General features: G+C 44.8%; 1 protein-coding gene and 1 long non-coding RNA gene across 2 annotated transcripts in view; both read left to right on the top strand.

Annotated features, from left to right (window-relative positions):
• The window catches only part of Gsr (glutathione reductase), a 23173-nt gene extending 829 nt beyond the window's left edge, over positions 1 to 22344 (top strand). Inside the window, exons 3-12 of the mRNA XM_005398371.2 lie at positions 1057 to 1126; positions 3694 to 3841; positions 7403 to 7457; positions 9693 to 9792; positions 11983 to 12069; positions 14460 to 14618; positions 17363 to 17474; positions 18742 to 18873; positions 20044 to 20177; positions 21290 to 22344. Coding sequence (XP_005398428.1) covers positions 1057 to 1126; positions 3694 to 3841; positions 7403 to 7457; positions 9693 to 9792; positions 11983 to 12069; positions 14460 to 14618; positions 17363 to 17474; positions 18742 to 18873; positions 20044 to 20177; positions 21290 to 21439 — 1147 coding nt within the window. The 3' untranslated portion in view covers positions 21440 to 22344. The remainder of the gene's footprint in view (positions 1 to 1056; positions 1127 to 3693; positions 3842 to 7402; positions 7458 to 9692; positions 9793 to 11982; positions 12070 to 14459; positions 14619 to 17362; positions 17475 to 18741; positions 18874 to 20043; positions 20178 to 21289) is intronic.
• Positions 17482 to 18106, top strand: LOC106150071. The gene is made up of 2 exons (XR_001236653.1): positions 17482 to 17607; positions 17701 to 18106. It is a non-coding gene; the product is annotated as an uncharacterized LOC106150071 (long non-coding RNA).
• Positions 22345 to 24725: the final 2381 nt, after the last annotated feature.

The raw sequence follows: 24725 nt of genomic DNA, 5'->3' as shown, positions 1-24725 counted from the left end.
GCTACAAAGTGAGCTCAAGGCCAGCCTGAACTGCAGAGCAAGACCCTGTCTCAAAAAGGACCAAATTGTGCAGCCATCACCACTCTCCATTTCCGGAACTTCCCCCACCATCTCAAACAAAAACTCTACCCGTTACATAAGAAAGCTTCATTTCCCTTTTTCCCTAGCTCGCTCTCTCTTTTTGTTTTTCTTTGATGGGAGGCTCTTTTTGAGACAGGATCTCACTATGCAATTCAGGTTGGCCTTAACTCACTTTGTAGCCCAAACTGGTCTCAAACTTAGAACAATCCTCCTGCCTCAGCCTCCCAAGTGCTGGGGTTACAGGCATGTGCTACCACACCCGGCCTCCCCTAGGTCTTGGTACCTCTCTTCTGCTTTCTGTCTATGACTGAATGTCCTTCCTACATGTAGAATCGTATAATACTTTTCCTTTTATGTGTGGCTTATTTCATTTAGCATAGCATTTTCGAGGTTCATCCACGCTGTAGCCCTGTCAGTAGTTCATGCTTCACTACTGAGTAGTTATCATTGTAGGATACACCGGTGTGTCCATCCACCCACCTGTGCGTGGGTTTCTGTGTTGTCACAAGTAATGCTGCTACAAACACTGGTGTGCAAGTATCTGTTTAAGTCCCTGCTTTTCACTCTTCTGGGTCGATGCCTGGATAACCCAGCCATTCTATGTTGAACTTTTTAAAAACTTGCCATAAAAGTTTGAAGTTGTCAGAATTTCAAAAACTTTTTAGCAAATCTATCCATTTTTGTCAACAAGTGTATCAAGTGGCCTCCATGCACTGGTGTCATGCCAGAACAGCTGTCCTTACGTTCTCCACAGAAACAGGCTCCGTACCGTGGGTGCCACCTAGGCATCCTCCTGGGGGCGGAATATCGAAGGCACGCGCGTGCCTGGAAGGGTGGCTGTCTTCACACACACTCGCTGCTTCGTTCTTGCTGACAGGCAGATTTTCTGCTCGGGGATGTTCAGGGCTAGGTGCCTGGTTACTGACTGAAAGAGGACAGTCCTGGGTCTGAGTACTGACTCGGCTTTCATTGTAGTGTGATAAAGGAGAAGCGCGACGCCTACGTGAGCCGCCTGAACACCATCTATCAAAACAACCTCACTAAGGTGCGTACACTGGGTCTGGAAGTGGGGAGGGAGCTGCTCTCCTGGAGTAGGCAGCCAGGTTTGGGCAGATGAAAATACACCTTTTTGATATATCTTGAAATACCGTCATGTTTCTGTTACTTCTCCCCCACCTGACCCCCGGTACTGGGAATCGAACTCACTACCTTGTGCTTGCCAGGCAGGCGCTGTGCCGCTGAACTAAATCCCCAACCCCCTGTTACTTCCTTTTGATTAATGACTTTGAAGTTGACCTTCCTTCGGCCACGTGTGCCATCTCTTTTCCAAGGAGCATGGGTGTTGTGGGCCTCGGTTCATAGCCAGTGTCCCCTACAGACTCGTCTCAAGTGGGTTTCGTCCTCTGCTTAGGTTCAGAAATCAAGCAGGGCAAGCTTTAACATAGCAGTCTGGGATGTACTAATTAAAATCAGCAGTGCTGTCAGGCTGAAAACCTGCCATTTCCATTTGCTCAGAACAGTCTTGTCCTTGATGGCCAGATCTACTCAGGAGGCCAAGTTAGGATTCAGAAGTCTAATGCATGAAATCTGATCAAGAAAATCAGGCCAAGGTGTATTTGCCTGTAGCAAATCTGTGATACCCTTTGCTCTCCTGAGGCCTTTTCCAGCTGCATGCTTGGATGCCATGCTTTTTCCACCCAGGGAAGCGTTAGTGGCCGTGGCAGATTGTATACCCCCAGCCTCCTCCTCCTTCACAGGCATGCGTGCGTGTGTGCGTGTATGCGTGTATACAGACCACCCTTCTTTTTCTCCATGATCTCCCTTCATAGTTTCCACGTAGCTTGGGTTATGTTTAGATGATAGTAGATTCTTAATATTTGGCACACCCTTATCTCATTAATAGCTTGTTTGTAAATCAAACTTTTAGGGTGGATTGCTTCTACTGATGGCCAACCTCAGATACTTTATATTGATTTTTCTCACTCCTTGGATTTATTTGTTGGGAGATATTTGCTATCCTTAAACCCCAATGGGGGTGGGCTGAGGAAATACTTAAGGGTCTATAGTTCTGTTGGCACATGGATACAAGAGATTTTTAAGGCTACAGGACTAGTGTTATAGAAATACATTTGATGTACTAAGGCCATCAGATGTCTTACATGGAGCTAGTAAAATACTTTTATAAAAGAGATGGGAGCCGTGCATGGTGGTGGGCGCCTATAGTCCCAGCACTTAGGAGGCTGAGGCCAAGAGCATCACTGTGAGTTCAGTGCTAGCCTGGGCTGGGCTACGTAGTGAGTTCAAGGCCAGCTGGAACTACATGATGAGACTTCATCTCGAAACAGACAAAGATGGGAAAAATAGCCAGGTGTGATGACACGTCCCTGTACTTGTGGCCTTCCTTGAGGGTCAGGCAGGGCGATTGCAAGTTTGAGCCCGACTTGGACAATTTAGCAACTTAGTCCCACTATGCCTGTCACGGTAAGGATGACAGAGTAAATAAAAAGGGGCTGAGGATGTAGCTCAGTGGCAAGGCCCTGGGCTCAGTCCCCAGTACTGGCAAAAAAGAGAGAGAGAGCGTGAGCACTAGGGGAAATTACTGAGAAATTAGCATTGTTAATACCATGAAGTCTTGGTGTGTGTAGTGGATCCTGCAAGGACCTGATGGTAAAGGAATTACTGCTGACCCTGAAGTGCTGCATAGGAGTGGAAACTTTCGGTCTAGTAGGGTAGGAAGTGAAGATCTTCATCTTCCCTCGAGCTGCTGTGTGTCTGACCGCCCCTCGGTCCGCACCCCTGCAGGCCAGGCACCTCACGGGAACTCATTAACCCCGAAGAGAAGTTGCGCTGCAGGCTTGCAGGTTTTGGCACTGGCCTTAGTTCAGCTTGATGAAGCCAGGCACGTGCAGGAACAGGCCCGGAGGGGTGGTTGGAAAGGAAGCCGTAACTCAGTTCAGAACCAAACACGTTCCCAAATGTTGAAACGTCCCATTGTCAGACACACCTGCCTGGTTCCATTATCCTCATAAGCCACCCACTTTTGCATGCCAGGACACGTAGCATGGCTGGCAGGAGCCCGTCAGCCACCCAAGTGGACGGGCTGCTACACGGGGTGCCAGTAAGAACAGTCCGTCTTCTGGCTCGCTGCGGCTCTCTCGGTGAGCTCCATGGTCAGGATGCAACTGAGAAAACAGAAGCATTATGTCTTCCTCCGTGGCCAGAGGCTCTCCTCACCTGTGTTCTTTTGTCATCCTCATCCACCTTCCCTTCGCCAGATAGATCATTTCTTAATCTCTTTTCACCATGAGGAAGACTTTCCCTCTCGAATCTTGGGGTGAACGCTGTTACCTTTTTTCTTGGGGGAGTGACTTGCAAGTATCTTTTGCTTTCTGGACTCTGGCCCACGATAGCACCTTTCTTTCTTGATGTGTACTACCGGAACCCCTTTACCTTGAGTATCAGTTGCTAGTCAGGAATTCATGAGCAACAGAATTGTTTTGCCATCTGCAAACAGAAAATCAGGCTTGTCAGTGGAGAAATGAAAGAGCTCATGTGTTCTAGCGGGTGTTTTTGTTTGTCTGAAGAGCAGGCTAACATGCTGTTTCCTTCCAGTCCAATATAGACATCATCCATGGCTACGCAGCATTCACAAGTGATCCCCAGCCCACGGTAGAGGTCAATGGGGAAAAGTACACCGCTCCTCACATCCTGATTGCCACGGGCGGCGTGCCCTCGCTGCCCCGTGAGAGCCAGATCCCTGGTGAGTGTTCCGAGGTGCTCGGCAGGCTTCGCTGTGGCTTCAGCCTTACACGCTGTGCTGCGGGAGCCGCCTGTACCAGTTTTCTCCTGAGAAAGGCTGTGAGGAAAGGTCTCTGCAGAGCCTGCATTTACTTGACTAACTAGTAGCTAATGATGGGACAGAGGAAGGTATTTCATCCCACCCTGGGCTCAGACATAGCACCAGTCCCCCTGCCTTCCCAGCCTGGCTTCCATCGCTTCCAGCCTGGCTTCCATCGCTCCCAGCCTGGCTTCCATCGCTCCCAGCCTGGCTTCCATCGCTCCCAGCCGTGGCTTGGCAGATGTGCGGGTATTTGTAGGACACATGACACATTAACTGTTGAAAGAAGAGAAGTCTTACAAGGACGTGGCTTACCTAGCCAAGTAGGCCTTTTTTATGTCCTATTTTTGTCTCACATAGAAAATTATAAAAGATTAATTCAGTAAGAAATTTCTGAATGGTCATATCTCCCTTTTGTATTTTAATTATGCTGAAGCCCCTAGTGGTGAGTCATGGACATACTGCCAGATTCTCTCACAAGAAACATTGTCTATTTTTTTTGTCCTCAGCAAGTTTCTAAGACCTTTGTGGATGTGACTGTAGTTTATAATCTTTTGTGTACTCTGTGGATTGGCTTCATAAAGTGCATGAGAACCCCCTGAAAGTATATGGGTATTGTAAACATTTATGCATTTCTTACCTCTCTGGAGAGAGGATCTGTGTACTTTCTCTAGCTTTGAAAAGTGTTCATGGTCCTCAAGGTAAAGAACAATCAGTGTAAGAGCTACAAAGATACTTAAGTAACTTAAAATTTATTTTAGAATATTGAGCGTAAGCATACTTTTTTTTTTTTAATTTTTTTTTAAGAATCTTTGATAGGTACAATCTCCCCAAGGTTTATTGCTAAATAAAAGAAAACAGGATAGAATAGTGTGTATAGTATGCTATAATTTATGTCTTTATATTTATTTATTTATGTATTTATTTTGGTTTTTTGAGACAAGGTCTCACTTTGTAGCCCAGGTTGGTCTCCAACTCCTGGCAATCGTCCTGCCTCAGCCTCCTAAGTGCTGGGATTACAGGCATGCACTACGACACTGGGCATTCTGTGTCTTTTTTAAAAGGCGAGGAGACCTGTGTGGTGTAGAAATGGAAGGATGCTCAGAACCCTGTAATGGCCTGGGGATGTGGCTCAGTGGCAGAGTGCCTGCCTACCACATGCCAGGCCCTGGTTCAATCCCCAGCTCAGAAAGAAAAAACCCAAACCCCAAAATGATGACTCCCTTCAGTGAGAAGATTAGAGGTATAGGTTGGGGAAGAGACTTGCTTGTCACCAGTATCAGTTTCACTGTATGTTTCACTGTACATTGTGTTGTACATTTTGAACTTCCAAATTTTTCAAATTTTTTTTTTTTTTGTACTGGGAATCAAACTCAGGACCTTATGCTTGCCAGGCAGGTGCTTGTGCCACTGAGCTACATCCCCAGCCTTGAACTGTTGAATTTTTTAATATTTTACTTTTGGTGTTTTGGGGGGTGCTGGGGGTCAGGGAGCTAAGCATGTATTCCACCACCAAGCTACACCTCCACGCACACCTTTTGAAATTTTTAACTTACACCTTCATTAATTTAAAAAATAATAAAAACAAATGCAAACACTAAATATAAATGTTCCAAAGTACAGTTGGCAGACTGTGAGGGTCGAGGCACTCCGAGGCAGGACAGAGTCCTCCAGGCTGGCCTGAGAGGGAGACTGTAGGGAAGAGGCTTGCACACAGCATGACGGGCCGAGGGAGAGAAGGACCAGAACCAGCAGGTTACAGAGAAGTCTTCGAAGCACATTCAGTGGCACTGATGCTTTATGACAGGGGCCAGGCTGTGGCCCCAGGGGAAGTCAAAAGGAATCTCTAACCTTACAGTAACAGTAATAGGTACTTACTGGCTTGCAGAGTGGTGGTGAGGTCCAAGTGATAATTTTAGAAAATAATCTGACACTGACTTGGAGAGAACATCGGGGAACAGGGTCAGTTAGCTACCAGCTGTAGGAGTCTGTGCAGGAGGTAGGGATGTGGTTCTAAAGTAGTGCGTCCTACCGTAAACGTGGGGTGGGACGTCTCAGTTGGGTTCTGCCCCCAGCTGCTGAGTCCCTGCTGTAATGCCAAGGGCTGGAGAAGAACACAGGTGTAAAAGACACAGCGGACCAAAAAAAACAGGAAGTGTATCTGATTGATTTCAAGACACACATTAGAAACAATATTCCTCATCTTTGAAATCAGGCTAGGTCTTGCAGTCACGGTGCTTAGATCTGGTAAAATGCAGTATTTTGGATTGTGGATGCAGCTCGGAGGTAGAGCACTTGCCGTGCTTGCATGAGGCCGAGGGTTCAATCCCAAGGCTGGGGTGGGGTGTGTGGCATACAGCATTTATTAACCAATGAGATATGGGGGGGCTTCAGAGAAGGAGTCACAGACGGACAACTCAAGGCTTTGGTTGATTGGGGAAAGCTGATTCCTTTCCCTAAAATGGTCACCTTGACAAGGATTTGATTTGAAAAGTAAGATTTAATTCTGAATATACATCCCTAATCCAAAACTACAAAATGTGGAATGCTCTAAAACCCCAAGTTTTTTTTGGTTTTGGTTTTGGTTTTGGTTTTTTTTGGTACTGGCGATTGAACTCATGACCCCAGGCAAGCGCTTGTGCCACTGAGCTATATCCCCGGCCCAAACCCCAAGTTTCCTGAGGAGCAACATGATGCAAGTGGAAAATCCCACACCGTGAACCTTGTGATATACAAAATCATTTTAAAATGTTGGATAATTGCCTTCATGCTGTGGAAAACATAAAAGAATTTCATGTTTAGACCTGGACTTCGCCCTAAGACATCTGATTATAGAAATGCAAATATTCTAAAGTCCAAAGCAGTCCGAAATTTGAAACACTTCTGGTCGCAAGCGTTCCTGGTAAAGGATACTTGACCCTGAGTTTCAAGCTCCATGGAATTGTGTCTCAGGAAAGCTAGAAATACAGTTCTGGGATTTGAGGAGGAGATCAAACTGGAAGTATGTATTTGGAGGTCCTCCACAGTGATGTCTGCTTGCAGCCTTTGAAGGAAAAGGCAGTGATAAGAGAGCCATGGCTGAAGGCTTCCTGCCTGCGCTGGAGTGGGAGGCCCGCATGCAGTTTGCGCAGAGTCTGTTCTTGGGAGCTGTAGTCATCACTGCTGCTGTTTGTAGAGAGAAAATAAAAATGTTGACTCAGAAGCCAGGTGTGGTGGTGCACCCTTGTAATCTGAGCTACTCAGGAAGGTAAGGCAGGAGGATCACTAGTTGGAGACCAGCCTGGGCAACTTAGTGAGACCCTGTCTCCGAAAAGAAAGAAAAACAATGTCATCAGCAGATTCCCATGTGGAGAATTCATCAGAACTTGTCAGAACAGAAAGAGTGTGGACGGAAAGAGAGTTTGGTTCTTTCATCAAACGTTGTTCTCATTTTACAAGAGAAAGTATGACCTTGTGTGATCTAAGCTGTATTTTTCTACATAGGTGCAAGCCTAGGCATAACCAGCGATGGGTTTTTTCAGCTGGAAGAGTTGCCAAGGTAAGTGGACACAGCTTCAGTGGTTCAGTCTTCCCCAGGGTCTTCTGGGAACATTTCTTGTTCCTCCACCTGTGAGCCACTTATAGGCACTTCCTGAATTCAGTTCTCTAACTCAGCTCTTTCTCTGACCTTGAGTATCTCATCTGCTAGTACCCTTCAGTAGATCCCTCAAATCTTTGAGGCTTTTGGTCAGAAGCTGTTGCAGAAAGTTTAGAGCTCAAATCAAATTAGGGAAGTGTTTAGAACTCAATAGTAAACTTTCATCTTTCTTTAGCTGACATGGCATCTAATAACATGTCTAAAGTAACTGATTCTGGATTTTTCTAAGTAGCTAATACAGAGCATTTCCATAAGTGGAGGCTCTGTTGCTCTCCTTTTTTTCTTTTTTTTTTTGTCTTTTTGAGACAGGGTCTCGCTGTGCAGTTCAGGCTGGCCTTGAGCTTACTTTGTAGCCCAGGCTGGTCTTGAACTTGCAGGGCAGGCAGAAGACAGCCAGCAGTGAAGTAGCAAGCAGCAAGAGAAGGTAGTGGCCCCCTTTCTGTCTCTTTTATCCGATCCAGGCCACCCGCCCTTAGGTCAGGTAGCACTCACACTCAAGGTGGGGCAGCCTTGATCCTAGCGTCACATCCTTGATCCCATTATCACACACTCTAGATCTGGCTACTTCTGAAAAGCCCTGCCCATGAGTGCGTGAGGCTTTGGGGGAGCATTTGCACACAAGCCACAACAGTTGCCCAGGCTGCTCTTAAACTCTTGGGATCAATGACCCTTCTGCCTCAGATATGCTGCACTGTACATCCAGACCAAAAGCCCCTGAAGACTGGACTTAGGACGTGGGTACTTTGCCTAAGGAAGGTATTGGAAGACTTCCTCATTCTGAGCTTCCCACCCTGCTTCAGTACTAGGAAGTGAACCTAAGGCCTTGGCACTTACCTGTATCCCAAGGCCTTTGTATTTTTTATTTTGAGGTAGGGTAGGCTCTCGCCAAGTAACTGAGTTGCCCTGGCTGGGTTTAAACTTCTGATCCTCCTGCTTCATCCTCCCAGTGTGCTGGGATTACAGGCGTGTGCCGCCGCACTTGGCTTCCCCAAACACTTCTTATCCATGCACTGTGACATGGGAGAGGATGCAGCTGATGCCTGCGTGGACAGAGCCACATGCAGGATGACTCTGCCTACCACAGGACCCCTGTTGTGTAGGCTGCAGTGTGTCAGCAAGCACTGCCCTCAGTCCAGGCTCACAGCTCCTCTACCACTGATTCAGACCTTCATTAGCACTGAACTAAGGCTGGAGGTTCTTTCTTAAACCAAAATGTATTCAGGAAGTTCAGTTTGATCATACTGCAAAGATTGACAGAACTGAATAATGATCAGGGAGAAATACTTGCCCAGGAGAATAATGAGTCAAAGGATCCTGGTCTCATGTTAGTCTTAGGTGCAAGGATCATTATGTAAGGAGTCCTCTCTAGTTTCAAAGATTTTGTCTTCTCTTAAAAAAGAAAAGGGTGGGGGTGAAGCTGCGCATGGTGGCGCACACCTGTATTCCCAGCACTTGGGAGGCTGAGGCGGGAGGATCATTGTGAGTTCAAGGCCAGCCTGGGCTACAAAGCAAGTAAGGCCAGCCTGAACTGCATAGTGAGACCCTGTCTCAAAAGGAAAAAAAGAAAAAGCGGGGCCGGGTATGGTGGCGCATACCTCTAATCCCGGCACTCCGGAGGCTGATGTAGGAGGATCGCCGTGAACTCAAGGCCCACCTGAACTACATAGTGCAACCCTGTCCACCCCTGCTCAAAAAAAAAGAGGGTAAATATTTTTTAAAACAAGTAAAATATATTTCACTTCTACAAAGGAATGTTTTCTGCTTAAATGTGTAACGCAGCACCTGGAAGAGGAAAGGGGACCCGTGGAAAAACTGATGAAATCTGTGATCTAGGGTTCGGTCAACAGTAATGTGCTCGTGAGCTGCTCAGTTTTGACAGATGTACCGCCAGCGTATAAAACGTTAACTTCAGGGATAGCTGAGTAGAGGGCATAAGGGAAATGTCATATTCTCTTTGCACCTTGTCTGCAAATCTAAAATTATTCCCAGGTAAGTTTATTTTATTTTAGTGCTTTTGTTAAGGGTAAGAAGAGTTTATTGAGTGAAAGATACCTTCTGTCTAAGAGATAGAAGGGGGCCCAGAAAGTGCCCCCGCCCCGGTTAATTTTAAAATGTTAACCCCTGCTTTTGTTTCAGGCGCAGTGTCATCGTGGGTGCCGGTTACATCGCTGTGGAGATAGCCGGGATCCTGTCCGCCCTGGGCTCTAAGACAGCGCTCATGATACGGCATGATAAGGTGGGTCTTGTCCTTCTCCTTAGGGGTTTTTGTTTTTTTTTTAAGAGGCAGAATTTTTTTTCCTAGGTCACCATTAGATACGAGGACACAAAGCGCATGGCGGTTGTGTCTGTTGGTCTGTGCCACCAGGCTGCGGGTAACCTGTTTGAATTACACCTTACACCCATCCCATCTGCTGTTGATGAAAATTCTAAGTTGATCAAACTGGCGGGTATTTTCTCCTTTCTGGCTAGAATTTTCATCACGAAATGATAGTAACTAACTACCTTAAGGAGACATTCAGTATAAGTGTTACTTAAATACCCTATCGTGTTAATTTCTTAATTCTGCAAATGAATTTCACATGAAAGGTAGTTTGGGATTGTTAGCACCCAGGCCAAACAATTCACTAACTTCTTTATATGAAGGAGAACCTTGTAGATCATCCACTTGAGTTTCATTTTACACACGAAGAAATTAAGGACGAGAGGTTTTGTGGCTGCTGACTTGTAGCACCGCTGGGAGTGGGCTGAGGTGTAAGGAAGCCCCAGCCTGTACTCTTTCTGCTCAGGTGTGGCCCGCACCTTTGTCATCGCTTGGTCAGGTGTTGCTCTCAGTCTGAGGTGGGTTAGTGGCTGTTGGCACCGTGTTAGAGCTCTGGTAGCAGGTGTGGGGCAGTAACGAAAGTGTTGGCCTACAAACCTGACACCACCACCACCACCACAATCCCTAGCAGATACGTGATGTGAGCAAGTCACTTAAAGTCTTTGGGGCCTGGTTCTGTAGGGACAAGATTTGTCAGACCCCTGATCACTCAAGTGCTATGATTCTAATTTTGTTTTTGTGGTACTAGGGATTGAACTCGGCCTGGTGCGTCCTGGCAAATAATCTACAACTCAGCTATGCCCCCAAATCTTTTTAAATTTTTATTTTATTGTATTTTATTTATTTATTTATTTGCTCTTTTTGAGACAGGGTCTCACTATGTAGTTAAGGCTGGCCTTGAGCTCACTTTGTAGCCCAGGCTGACCTTGAACTCCCAATGATCTGCCTCAGCCTCCTGAGTGCTGGGATTACAGGCATGCACCACCACGCCCAGCTTAAATTTTTAATTTTTGAGACAAGATCTCATGCAGTTACCTAGACTGAGCTCCAACCTGCAGTCCTCCTGCCTCAGCCTCCCAAGTAGCTGGAATTACAGGGGTTTGCCAGTATACCTGGCTGACTTTTAATTCTTAATTTGAGCAAAGGGAAGGACATGAGGGATACTGACTGTCCCTAGGCAGTGTGCGCTCTGAAAACTTTCTCTTAGGCTTTGAGATGTGTCATATAATTAGCCCTAAAGAGATTTATGTCTTGAATAATGTTTTTCATGAATATGACTTTACCTTACTGAATCATACCTAGTAAATTGAAAAGAAGAGGAAAGGCAGAAGATGTGAGCTTAACTGAATAGCTAAAGTCCTGAAACATTGCAGTCTTACCAGTACAGCAACTGATTCCCGCATTTGCAGAGGGCTGCCTTACCTGGCTTCTTGCCCTCTCCTGCCCCTGAGGCCCAGACTAATTCTCCCTCTGCCCTGTCCTGGTGTAACTCCATCCAAAGCCACTGCAAGTGACTCCTGACCTCCTGCTGCAGTATGTTGCATGTGCGTTATTAGAGGTAAAGCCCCACTGTGAAGCTGTGATTTCTAACTGGATAAAGAAATTTTGCTAGAAGACCTTCTCTTCAATCATATCAGAGGGAAGGCTGGCCCTTGGGCACTAAGAATGGGGGAAAAAATGTCTGTTCCTTACACTTTCCAGAAGAGAAGCAAACTTGGAAGAGGGGAAGATAAAGATGATAAGAGTCCTGAAAGTTGACTGTCCATTTCTTTGGGACTCTGAAACAGGAATTGAGAAAGTTAATTGCAGTAGAGACCTTGGTGGTGATAATAGAGGATTTCATTTATTCATTTATTTGTTTGTTTGTTTGTACCAGGAATCGAACTCAGGACCTTACACTTGCCAGGCAGGCGCTATGCCTCTGAGCTACATTCCTGACAAATAGAGGATTTAGTAAAACTGCTCCCACTCTAGCCACGAATAGAGGAGGAAATAAAAGGAAGGGTGAATCAGTACTGACATTTCCCTCCTGAATTTGTAGCATGTCTTTAATCAAGTGTTCTTTCTTTCTACCGCCCATTCCCTGTGGCCTGCATTTGTACACAGGTACTTAGAAATTTTGATTCTCTGATCAGTTCCAATTGCACGGAGGAGCTCCAGAACGCTGGTGTGGAGGTCCTGAAGTACTCACAGGTGTGTGTGCACCCCGGCCCGCTGTATGTCACGGGGGAGGGGGGGGGGAATCACACTTTCTCTTTTTGTCTTGTTTTGCTTCTTGCAGTGCTGGGACTCAAACCCAGAGCTACATGCACAATAAATGAGTGCTCTACCCCTGAGCTGCAGGCCCTGTCCTGGTTTATAAACAACACACACTCTTTATTTCAGTCAGTTTATTCCACTTCTAGGAAACTGTGAATTACTTTTTTTTCCTAAGAAGCTATAATTCATATTAAAGTATTAATGAAGTTAAGGTGTACAAGATTAGAAACCTGGCAGTTTAATTTAGAACTAAAACTTGCATTTCTACTCATAAGCCTTTTTACACATCCTTATTTTTGAGATTTATATCTGTTTTTCAGAAAATAGCACAGAATCTGTTTTTTTCCCTGTCACCACCTTTATAGAATCTCTTTTTAAGGCATACTTTTTTTGAACTTTATAAATGGAAAGAATTACAGAGTACTTTACTCTCTTCAAGGAAATACTTGAATTTCAGCAGCCTGTTCCTGAAGAATTAACTTTGTAAAAACCATTCGCTGGTCCCCACACACAGGCTTGCCTTTTCACTATAGACCATATCAAGTAAAATAATCAACGAGAACTTGCTTTGTGGGTGTAAAGATGCTGGACTGGTGGAAAACGTCACCATCAGACTCTTGGGACCCTCACCACACCGTGAAGTCAGCCCTCCACATGCACGGATTCAACCAGCCAAGGATCTTGAATGTTCAGGGCAAAAATGGGATCTTGCTGAACATTGTACTGACATTTTTTCTTGCCATGATTCCCTAGATAATACCATGTAAGAACTATTTACATAACATTTACGTTGCATTTATTATTTTTTCTATTTTTTATTGTTTGGTTTTTTGAGACAGGGTCTCTCTATGTAGTTCAAGCTAGCCCTAAACTCACTCTGTATCCCAGGTTGGCCTCAAACTCTAGGTGACCTCCTGCCTCAGCCTCCCGTATGCTGGGATTATAGGTGTTACATTGCATTTAGCATTAAAGTAATCTGAAGATAATTTAGCACATAGGAAGATGTTCACAGATTATATGGAAATACTGTGGCATTTTATATAAGGGACTTGACCTTCTTTGGATTTTGGTATCTTTACAGGATCCTGAAACCAGTCCCCCAAGCTGATACCCAGGGATGACTGTGTGTGCTTGGCTGTCCTGCCTGGAGTGTTACTCCCTTCCCCCATTCTGATAAATTGCAGGGAAAAGCAACGACCATGCAGTTTGGAGAAGTTTCCTAGTGGCACTGCTATGACCCAAATCACTGTGGTTAGACTTATTACTTAAATATCACCACAGTTTTAAACAAGTACTCTTTATTTATTTATTGTCTTTTTAAGACAGGGTCTCGCTATGGAGTTCAAACTGGCCTTGAGCTCACTTTGTAGCCCAGGCTGGTCTCGATCCTCCTGTCTCAGCCTCCCAAGTGCTAGGATTACAGGCCACCACGCCTGGCTTTGAGAAGTACACTTTAAAATGCTTTGATGTTTTGGGGGTTTTTTTGTGTGTTTTTTTTTGGTCTTTTTTGAAATAAGGTTTCGCTATGCAGTTAAGGTTGGCCTTGAACTCACTTTGTAGCCCTGACTGCCTCAAACTCATAGCAGCCCTCCTGCCTCTGCCTCCTGAGTGCTGAGATTACAGACATGCACCACCATGCCCACCTTAAAATACTTTCTTAAATGGAAGCATTATGGCCGGGCGTGGTGGCGCACGCTTGTAATCCCAGCACTCAGGAGGCTGAGGCAGCAGGATCATCTAGAGTTCAAAACCAGCCTGGGCTATGAAATGAGCTCAAGGCCGGCCTGAACTGCATAGGGAGACCCTGTCTCAAAAAGACAAAAAAAAAAAAGTTGAAGCATTGTGATGACATGAGTTGACGTTCTTGGTCATTGGCTGGAAGATTTAAAGGACAAGGAAGCTTTGTGGTGGCACGTGCCAGACATCCCAGTGTTGCGGACGGCTGAGGCAAAAGAAACGATTTTAAGTTTGAGTCCAGCCCAGATAACTTAGCAATTTAGGAGGCTTTGTAACAAATATTTTTTTCTACAAACTTCTTAAAATGAGGGTGGTGGTGGCTGACGGAATAGCACAGGGTAAAGGCCCTGGGCTCGGTCCTCAGCTCCACACAAAGAAAGGGCCACCAGGAAATGGCCCTGCCTCCTGGGGTTCTAGTGTCAGTGGCTTTGGGTAAAAGTGGATGTCTGTCAGGTGGAAGTTTCAGTGTAGGGTAAATGTTAAAAATTTTTTTTGTAAATGTTAAAAATTCTATTTTCTTCTTTATTTGCCTTCATTTTCTCCCCATGCTGCACTGCACTCATTTAACACATTTTATTTGTCAATAGGTCAAGGAAGTTAAAAAAACTTCCACAGGCTTGGAACTCAGCGTGGTTACTGCACTTCCTGGGAGGAAACCCACCTTGACCTCCATTGCAGATGTGGACTGCCTGCTCTGGGCCATTGGGCGGGACCCAAATTCCAAGGGCTTGAATTTAGACAAGCTGGTAAGCTGATGCAGTGCGCCCCACACATTCTTGACTGTGCGAGTCGCCCTGTGATCTCCACCCCTCCCCTCCACTGCCCGCGTGAGACTGGAGGGGGCTTCACGGAGTCAGTTTCCCTTTATTCCACGTTCTACTTTGTCATCAAATCTTATCACTTTGAAATATTTTCCCTTTCTAGAGTTGTAACCCTGGAGCAGGGGGATTTGATTGGAGGGATTCTAGTCTAGATTGTCCAGCTGTTTCCTGACTGCTTCCTTCTCAGACTTCCTTTTTGATACTCAAATGATATTTTAATGTCCTACGCTGATCCTGCCTTGTCCACAGCATCTTGCATGTCCTTGGTGTGGCATCAAGGTGGTACCCCGGGTCGGGAACAGAGGTGAAGCCATCTCTCTTACCTCTGCACAGACAGCAGTCTTCTTTGTTCTTTAAATTTTTTAAAGAACATAATAGGCTGGGGTGTGGTTCCCTGAGTTTGACCTGAATTTGAACCTAGTTCTATTACTTAACAGTAGCATGGCCTTGAGCAAGTGGGTATTTTTTTCTAAGTTCAGTAGTTTCACAGACAGGATGGTAATGGAAACAGTACTTGCCCCCTTGGGTTATAAAAAAGAATAAATGAGACAGTGCATGCAAAGTCATTAGCTTAGGCCCCTGCCTTAAGGGTATGTTTTTAGGGTTGTTTTTTTTTTTTTTTTTCTGTCTTTTTGAGGCAGGGTCTGGCTGTGCAGCTCAGTTTGAGCTCACTTTGTAGCCCAGGCTGGTCTTGAACTCGCAATGATTCGAGTGCTGGAATTACAGGCATGCACCACCGTGCCCTGCTGCCTTAAGAGTATGAACACCTGCTGTTGTTGCTGATCGTGATGGTTTTTCTGATGTAGTACTCTTTTAGCAAAATGGGATGTTTTATGTTTGAGGTTTATACATTTGATGAAGCCTGAGTGGTATATAACATTTTGATTTATGTTATAAAATTAATTTCTGTTGTAAGAAGATTTCTTTCTCAATCCTATAAAAAGTTATTTTTGAACACTTTTTTTTTTTTTTTTCCAGGAATCAAACTCAGGACCTTGTACTTGCCAGGCAGGCGCTTGTGCTGCTGAGCTGTATCACTGGCCCTGAACACTTTAATGATTGTTATCATTATTAATTTTTTGGTGCTAGGGACTTAATCCAGAGATTTATATATGTTAAGCATGCATTCTACCACTGAGCTATATTCCCTAGTATATTTTTCAGCATTTTCAGTGTTTTAAATAATAAAACATTCAGGGACATATTTGGCTTATTTTCAATCTTATTCAATGAAATTTAGTTGGACAAGTTGTCTGTTTTTATGGTAACGTAGTCGTCCAGCTTTTTACCTTTCAGGGGAGATTTTGTCTTTATACAAATAGAGGCATCGGTACATCTTAATTCTGAAATGTATTTGCTGAATATTTATTTGTTTATTTATTTTGAAGCCCCCCCCCCCCCCGGTACTGGGAATCGAACTCATGACCTTGCGCTTGCCAGGCAGGCACTGTGCCGCTGAGCTAAATCCCCAGCCCCTATTTTGAATTTTAAAAGAATAAGGCAAAAACAGTGTTTGGTCTCAAACAGTACTAAGCTATATATAATGCAGGGGTTTTTTTTGTTTTGTTTTGTTTTGTTTTTTTGTCTTTTTGAGACAGGATCTCACTATGTAGTGCAGGCTGGCCTTGAACTCCCTTATGTAGCACAGGCTGACCTGGAATTTGCAGGGATCCTCCTGCCTCAGCCTCCCAAGTGCTGGATTTGTAGGTGTGTGCCACCATGCCCGGCAATGCAGATTGAATGTTTACTACTTACTAGGGTTTGTCAGGGTGTTACTAATTCAGTTTAATCTTAATCTTGCCTGTGAGTATTTGAGACATAAAAATGAGAAAACCAGGAATGCAGAAATAACAGGCAGCTTCTCAGACTGTAAGTTCTGTGAAGGAAGAAAGATGTCTAGCATCACTCTGTTTTCAGAACTAGGTGAAACCATCTTTTGCCATAGAAGTTCACATATTTAGGTGATAAATAGGTGGCTATACAAAGTCTTACTCCTAGTAAGTGGCAGAGCTGAGAGTTGCACCCCTGTCTTCCCTGCCACACCCCTAGCCCCAAAGATTGTAGTCTTAACCACTAGCTTCTCTGGATGACCGCTATGCTTCCTGTCCCCACTGTGCCGCGGATTCAACACAGAGGGGAAAATGGTGATGGGAGACATAATATGTTTTGTTAATAGAGTGCCAGATTTATTTGGGTTTTTAAAAATAACAAAAGAATGTGCTTCAGAGGAATGTGCTGTTGGTGGCTGCTTCAGGCCGTGTCCGGGGTAGACAGGGCCTGCCTTGGGGAGCATGTCAGTGGAAAAAGTTGAAAACACGTCTTAGATCCCACCCCAGAAGGCAGTTCATCTGATAGTTCAGTATCACTTGCTCAACTTTCAGATTTACCTTTTCCTGTTTACCCCACCAGCTGCACTATACATTGCCATGTGAAATCTTACTAAAACTCCTCACCCAAACTTGTGTACAGTATTTCACCTTTTACGTTAAGCAAAAGATAAAAAGATTCGCCGGCTGTAAATGTGCCCCACTCTGCCGTTGAAGTTCGTGGTTTCTTGCATGTTCAGGCAGAAGGGCTGCCTGACGTGAAATGCAGCAGATCCAAAGGTTTGATCTGCCAGGTTTAGTTGACGGGTCCGCTGTTCATGTGCCGTCCCTTCATAATTTCAGGGAATTCAAACTGACGCGAAAGGCCATATCATAGTAGATGAGTTCCAGAACACCAGTGTCAGAGGCATCTACGCAGTTGGGGACGTGTGTGGAAAAGCTCTTCTGACGCCAGGTAACGCTTCTTCCTGCCTCTGGAGGAGAGGTGGCTCCAAGTGCTGCATAGCGCTGTCCTGCTCTTCACTTCGGCAGAGCCGAAAGCATGAGTGTCTTCGTCTTGTCAAGTTGGGGAAAGTATTGAAATAGAGGTTGGTTGGATACCTGACATTTTCTGGATGATACTCATTTTTTCTTTAAAAGACTTAATAAAATGTTTAGAGAAGGTTGAAATTCTTATGTAGATAGTATGGCCACCCTCTGAAGAACTCTACGTAGTCTCAGAGTTGTGTGTGGTGACAGAAGTGACTTTTGGAAGAAGGAATTTAGATCCACCTTCTCTGGTGAGTGTCTGGTGCACCCAGGACCGACTCCCCTTCCCTCCCTCATCCTGTTCCTCAGCCCACTTCCTGAGCTAAAGAGCACATTTCAAACTCTGTCCCACCTCTGTCTGTCAGCGGTGTCACTCCATCTGCTTGCAACCTGTCCTTCTATGGGACCACACCAGCCTTCCCAAAATGTTCCAGGGGTCTTACATACCGATGAAAATTCACCTGTCACGTACCCAAACCCTTTTAGCTCCTTTAGGAAGTTATTTATTTTTTCTGGCCTTGGGGTCAAACCCACGGCCATGTTTTCTTTTTTTTGTCTTTTTGAGACAGGGTCTCACTATGCAGTTCAGGCTGCCTTGAGCTCACTTTGTAGCCCAGGCTGGTCTTGAACTTGGAACAATCCATCCTCCTGCCTCAGCCTCCTGAGTGCTGGGATTGCAGGCATGCGCCACCACGCCCAGCTAGAAGAGTAAATTTTTAAATTAAAAAAAAATTTTTTTCTGGTAGTGCTGGGGATCAAACCCAGGGCTTTGTGCATACGAGGCAGGAACTCTACCACTGAGCCACATCCCCAGCCCAAGTTAAAAGATCTAATAAAATGGGTTTAATGTGAGCCGAAGATGTACAGAACTACTATAATTAGCTCCATAAATATCGTGTCAGCAAACTGCTATCCTCACTACTCGACTGCCAGGTAATTGGGAGCTTATAAATGTGTGTCTTTGTCGTTTTTGTTTTCCTAACAGAATGTACAGAATTCATATAAGCCAGTAGTTTTGAATGGTGCACTAAGGCACTGATACTTTCTCATTATGCTTTGCTAGATATTATAATGAGATGTGGCATAACGCTTAGCCCCAGTGTGTTACGGCAGATGCTAAATGACGAGCAGAACAGCTCTGCCGTGTTAGAATGAACAGTGAGACCAACACTAACTTCAGAATATCTCTGTAGTTGCAATAGCTGCTGGCCGGAAACTTGCCCATAGACTTTTCGAATGCAAAGAAGATTCCAAATTAGACTATGACAACATCCCTACTGTGGTCTTCAGTCACCCGCCTATCGGGACAGTGGGGCTCACTGAAGGTAGGTACTTCAAGGTGAAGGGCGTTTGTGGTTGCTTCCTTTGAGCTAGGTCCCTGCCAGTCAGCTAAATCTGTCTCAGTCCCCAAATTACACTCTCCGTTTTTATTTATTTATTTTAGACAGGATCTTTCTGTGTAGCCCAGGCAGGCTTCTAACTCCTGGGCTCAAGTGATCCTCCTGCCTCAGCCTCCTAAGTGCTGAGACTACTAGCACACACCACACGGCTGTCTTCTCCCTTTGTCTGTCCATCCATCCATCCATCCATCCCTCCCTCCGTTTCCCTTTTTTCTTGTTTTTTGAGACAGGGTATTACTGTGTGGTCCAGGCGGGCCTTGAAGTCACAGCGGTCCTCCTGTCTGAGCCTTTGGGAGAGGTGGGATTGCAGGTGTGCATCACCATGCTTCGCCCATTTCCTTTTGGTTAATCTGTAATCACAGTTCTGATTTACTTCAGAGCTACTCATCCTTTGAGAGTAGTTTCTTTTCCCCACACAATACTGTTTATCTGATTTTTGTTAGCTTTTTTATTTGAACTAACATCACATTTAAAGTTAAGAAATCAATACAAAGGACTCTTGTATATTTTAATATTTTTGCTTAATTATTTTCTTTATTATAAACCCACATACACTCTTTAGTATATTTTAGTATTATTTCTTTTTCTTCTTCTTCCTGTTCTTTCTTCTTTTTCTTTTTCTTTTCTGACAGGGTCTAACTATGTAGTGGCTGGCCTTGAACTCAATATGTAGCCCAGGCTACGGAACTTGCAATCCTCTTGCTTCACCCTCCCAAGGGCTGGGATTACAGGTGTGCACCACCGTGCCTGGCTATGTATTTTTTAAGAACAGGCCCAGTACAGTTTTCAAGTCTGGATCTTACATAAATTTTACCAATTACTGAGTTTATGTCATTTTCAATATTTTTTCCCCAAGTCTAGAATTCACTGTAGAATAATAGATAACATGTAGTTTTTATACCTCTTTGGTCTCCCTTAAAATAAGAGACAATTTTTAGCTTTTATCTCACTCTTTGTTTTTTTTGATACTTCCTCATGATTTGACTCAGTTATGTATTTCTCACCATTTCTCCATTCTCCATGAATCATGACGATTCATGTTTTAAAGTCTTTTTATTTAGTTTTGATAAATGCTTTTTTAAATGTACATTACAGACGAGGCCGTTCGTAAATACGGAAAAGACAACGTGAAGATCTATTCCACTGCCTTCACCCCAATGTACCACGCAGTGACCACCAGGAAAACAAAATGTGTGATGAAGATGATTTGTGCTAATAAAGAGGAAAAGGTATGGAAAAACCCAGTGAGCCCAATAGCACCTTGCAGAATTGAAAAGGATGTTGGTAACTTGGTTTGGGGGCAGGAGGGTGCGGAGAGACCCGGTAGGTGAGTCCTCTGGTTCACGGGGCAGCCCCCTTTTATCTGTCTTATTACAGGGTGTGATGCAAATATAATCCATGTTTAAATTTCAAAAATTTATCATAGTAAAATACACCTTGCCATTAATCCCCCGCAAGATATTCCCTCTTGCTTCAAGCACACTCATCCCATTGTCCTCCCCACCCCTCTTTTTCTTCTGTCTTTTTGAGACAGGGTTTCACTCTGCAGTTTAGGCTGGCCTTGAACTCACTTCATAGCTCAGGCTGGCCTCGAATTCTCAGCCTCAGCACTATTTTGGTAGGGATTAATTATGTGTCTTTTACTGCAGTAAACTTTTTCTTTTTAAGTTAAACTTTCACCATATCTTTTGGTCACATTGTGGGTGAGGGGTAGTCATCCTGTATCTCATTTAGAAAGAAAGTCCCATTCCTTTTAAAAAGTAAGGCGAAAAGGCCAGATGTGGTGGCTCACACCTATGATCTCACCACTCATGAGATTGAGGCAGGAGGAGCACTGCAAGTTTGAGGCCAGCCTGGGCTACGAAGTGAGCGCAAGGCCAGCCTGAACTGCATAGTGAGACCCTGTCTCAAAAAGACCAAATAAAAGAGATCAGTCTTCTGAGAAAGATGGACTATAATTATCCAGTCCCTCAGAAAAAATCCCATTGTAGCTGTGATAGAGCCATGACATGACAGAACTGTTGCTCTGGAGAGGGCATGTGACAGACTTCAGCTTGTCAAGAAGAAAGAACTCCATAGCCATCTGAAAGGTGAATGAATGGACTTCAGCTCTGAGAGAGGGGAGGAAGGCCGTCCAGACTGGGTTCCCTTGTACGAAGGAGACAGCGTGGTAGCCGTGTGGGACAGGAGGAAAGCTGGCCGGGACCAGGAGAGCCTGAGCAAGAGCCGTGTGGCACGTGCTCCCTCCGGAATTACACCCCTAGCCCTTAGTTCTTTCTTTATGTCCCCATTGCATATCTGGTAAAAAACTTCACTGTCCTCGCTTCTCCCTTTTCCTCAGGTGGTCGGGATCCATATGCAGGGGATCGGCTGTGATGAAATGCTGCAGGGTTTTGCTGTCGCAGTAAAAATGGGAGCAACAAAGGCCGACTTCGACAACACCGTTGCCATTCACCCTACCTCTTCAGAAGAGCTGGTCACACTCCGCTGAGAGCCCGGAGACTCGTGCAGCTGGGTTTGGACCAGGACACCTTCTGAGACGAACCACACTATTGTGTTTACTTCCTGTTCTCGTTTTATGTATTTCCTTATTTTAATCGGGATCTTCCAACAGGGGAAATTTTTGGTAAAGAACAGAACTTACTTATGTAATCAGAAATGTGTTGTTTTAATTCCACGGTTGATTTTCATTTGATCAGATCTCATGACGATTCATGTTTTAAAGTCTTTTTATTAACAGCTCTCTACAAGTTGGCTTTATGTTGTTCGTGTAGCCTCATCCCAAATATAAAACTGTATGAAGTGTAATGAAGTTCATGTACTGGAAGGAATATAGCATGCTAGTTCTTACAGAGGAAAATAGGGACAAAGCTTTATATTTAAATAACACAAGAGCAAGAATCTTTTTATTTTTTGAAGCCAGTACAGCGCTCTGCATATTGCAAAGCTGCTTCAAGGATGTGACCTTTCTCTCATCTCCTATTTTATTCTTTTTGTTTGTTTTAAATGGTTAAAAATTGGTTTATGTTCCTTTCTTGAGATGAGGCACATAAGCTCTGGAGAGATTTGAGGAGTCCCGTTAACTGTCTGAGAGTCAGTCTGGGAATGGTTGGTGCTTTCAGAAGGTGGATTCGAATACTTCAAAAGTTCCTTTCTCGCTGTGTTCACAGCTCAGCCAGTAACCTTAGCATTTGTATCTGTTCCTGTCATTTTGTTTTCTTCTGACAGATGTTCCAAATACTTGCAAATCACAGCCTTTTCTTCTTATAAAATTTGTTGTGAATTTAATGCCAGTTTATGTTCTAAGGATGTTTTACCTTGGCAAATCAAACGCCAACACATGGGGGGGAAGGGTGTCTCTTAAAAATAAAGACCTGACTTGTAATAAAAAAAACACTTAGTAGATTAATGGTTGAGTTATAAAAGAACAGCCTACAAATCACTTAGATGTTTAGCACTTTATTTTCATTGTTTTTGTCAGCTCAGTCAGCTGAATTTTTCTGTGGTTTTCACTAGGGCATATGGTGCTTCTGAATTCTTCCATCCCATTTTTCCTGAATGCCTTTCTGCGTGGTCGTGGCCAGTTGCTGCACTGATTTCTTAAGTAGACCCAGTGCTGGTGAAAGAAAAATATCACAGTAGTAACCAGGCTATGTATTGATGGTGCGCTGAGAAAAGAGACTCACAAGGCCTGGACACTGAGGCAGCCGCCCCTCCCATCAACTTGAAAGGTAGTCAGCTCAGCTTCCAGGCTCAGCCCTCCTGTTGGGTTCCCCACTCTGCACATGTGAGGAGCTCGAAGCCTCTGCCAGGAAAAGGGAAGTCTGCAGAAGCCACATCCATTCTAATACCACGCATTCGAACATCCCCATGTTTTTTGTTTTATTTTGTCTTTTGGTGCTGGGAACCAAACTGTGGGCCTTGTATGTGCATAGCACAGGCTCTACCACTGATTGCACCCCCAGCCCCAACGGTGTTGTTGGTCCCACGTGTATCTTCTGTGCTGCCTGTGTACTAGTTCCATCGGAAAGCGGTGTGAAAATCACCTCTCCCAAGATCCAGTCCACATTCTCACCTGTCCTCAAACCCCCGGCCCTTGAGGTGATGGGGCTGAACAGCCTGCCTTGCCCAGAGCACTGGGGAGCACAGAGAGGGCAGGGCGGCAAGGTGTACAAGGTGGGGCACTTGGTAGGTGCTTGGTAGGTATATATTGAGGAGAAAACATGGTACTTCCATGTAACCTAGTTGAGAGCACATTTCTGCAAAAATGATGGGTAGTTAAGCATGGGATAACCACATCATTTATTGACTAAAATGGGACCGCTCTAGATGTAGGAATGTATATAGCACATGGGTATAGTGCTTGCCTAGCATGAGTTTTATCCTCACTGAGAGAGAGAAAGAAAGGAAAACTCTGAAAGGATGCCCTATTAATAACTAGAGGGACTTGGGTATAGTAGAGTGCTTGCTAAGGGGCTCCTGGTTTGATCCCAGCACTAAAATCAAGGTGTTTCTGTGTGTGTATGTGTGTATATATGGAAAAGAGGCACAAGTTGGAACTGTCCCAAACAAGTTATACATTATTAGGTAGAGTGCCTTAGTGCTGGGAAAACGGAACAGCTTCAAGAAGGCGGGGTATGTAGGATTTGAAATGGGGGGCTGTAGAAGAGAAGGTGAGAGGGGGGTTACTACAGTGAAGGCAGGAGTGGGTAAAGTACTGCTGCAGAGCAAGCTACCTGAGAACTTGGCTTAAAAGAGAAGCTGGAGAAGAGGTTGACTGCATTCCCCAGAACAGGGCCTCTCCGCGTCATTGCTAAGGCTCTCCTTTGCTGAGGTCACCCCTTAGTGTTGACATGAGATGCAGATATCTGTGTGTTTTCACCTACTCAGGGGTGTATCCCTACGTCTTCCCGAGGCTTCCTTGTCTCCGGGTTTCTACTCTCTGAAGACAGCCTGTGAATCAGTGTGTACAAGCAAGCACATCTGGCCACTTGTAAGCAGATTGAACAGCTGTGAGGATGTCCCCTCCCTGCTGTGCAGCATTTCCACCCGAGGGAGCCTCAGGCTGCAGCCATCCACCCACTGGTTGTACCTGCGTATCCTGCAGAAACGGCTGAGAACCAGGCCCCGGTTTTCTTCCTCAGGGAGATCATAGGGACACCTTTGAAGGCATTGGTACCCCTGGGAGAAGGTAACACGGGGAGAGGAGCACAGCAAGGGCTTGAGCCTCTACCTGTGCCTTAGTTGTGCTCTCAGCATCAGCTCAGGCCCAGGCTCCCACTGCTTTCCCTTTGCGGTGGAGTGCTGCTGTGTGTGCCCAGCTTTGTGGCTGAGTGTATCAGATCACCCCCTCCATGGGCAGCTCAGGTTTCATGGTAACTTGGTGGCCCATGATTGAGTGTTCACATTCTGCTAAGACCCAGTGGCAAGCCAGGAGTTGTTTCTCTAGAGAGCGGGTTTTTTTGTTTGGTTTTGTTTTTGTTTTGTTTTTGACCAATTGAATAATCATTGACTATTCTCAATGGTTGTAGGAAACACATAGTAATAAACATACATCCATTTACGAAATAGCGTAGGAACAACAGAAACATTACAGTTATGGACAGATTGGTAGGAAATTACCAGTGGCTGCTATAATACAAGTTGGTATCTTCACAGTGGTTTCTCAGGAAAACAAAGATATGCAAGAAAGATCTAACAAGTAGTTACAGCCTAAGAGTTGTGAAAAATACCTGATTACCTCCTCACCAGTGATTCCTTTCACTGAGGTGTGATGG

The sequence above is a fragment of the Chinchilla lanigera genome, unplaced genomic scaffold (assembly GCF_000276665.1).
Source record: "Chinchilla lanigera isolate Chin_1 unplaced genomic scaffold, ChiLan1.0 scaffold00062, whole genome shotgun sequence".
NCBI lineage: Eukaryota > Metazoa > Chordata > Mammalia > Rodentia > Chinchillidae > Chinchilla > Chinchilla lanigera.
The sequence above is the reverse complement of the archived record's forward strand: the minus strand, read 5'-3'. Positions and strand labels throughout refer to the sequence as shown.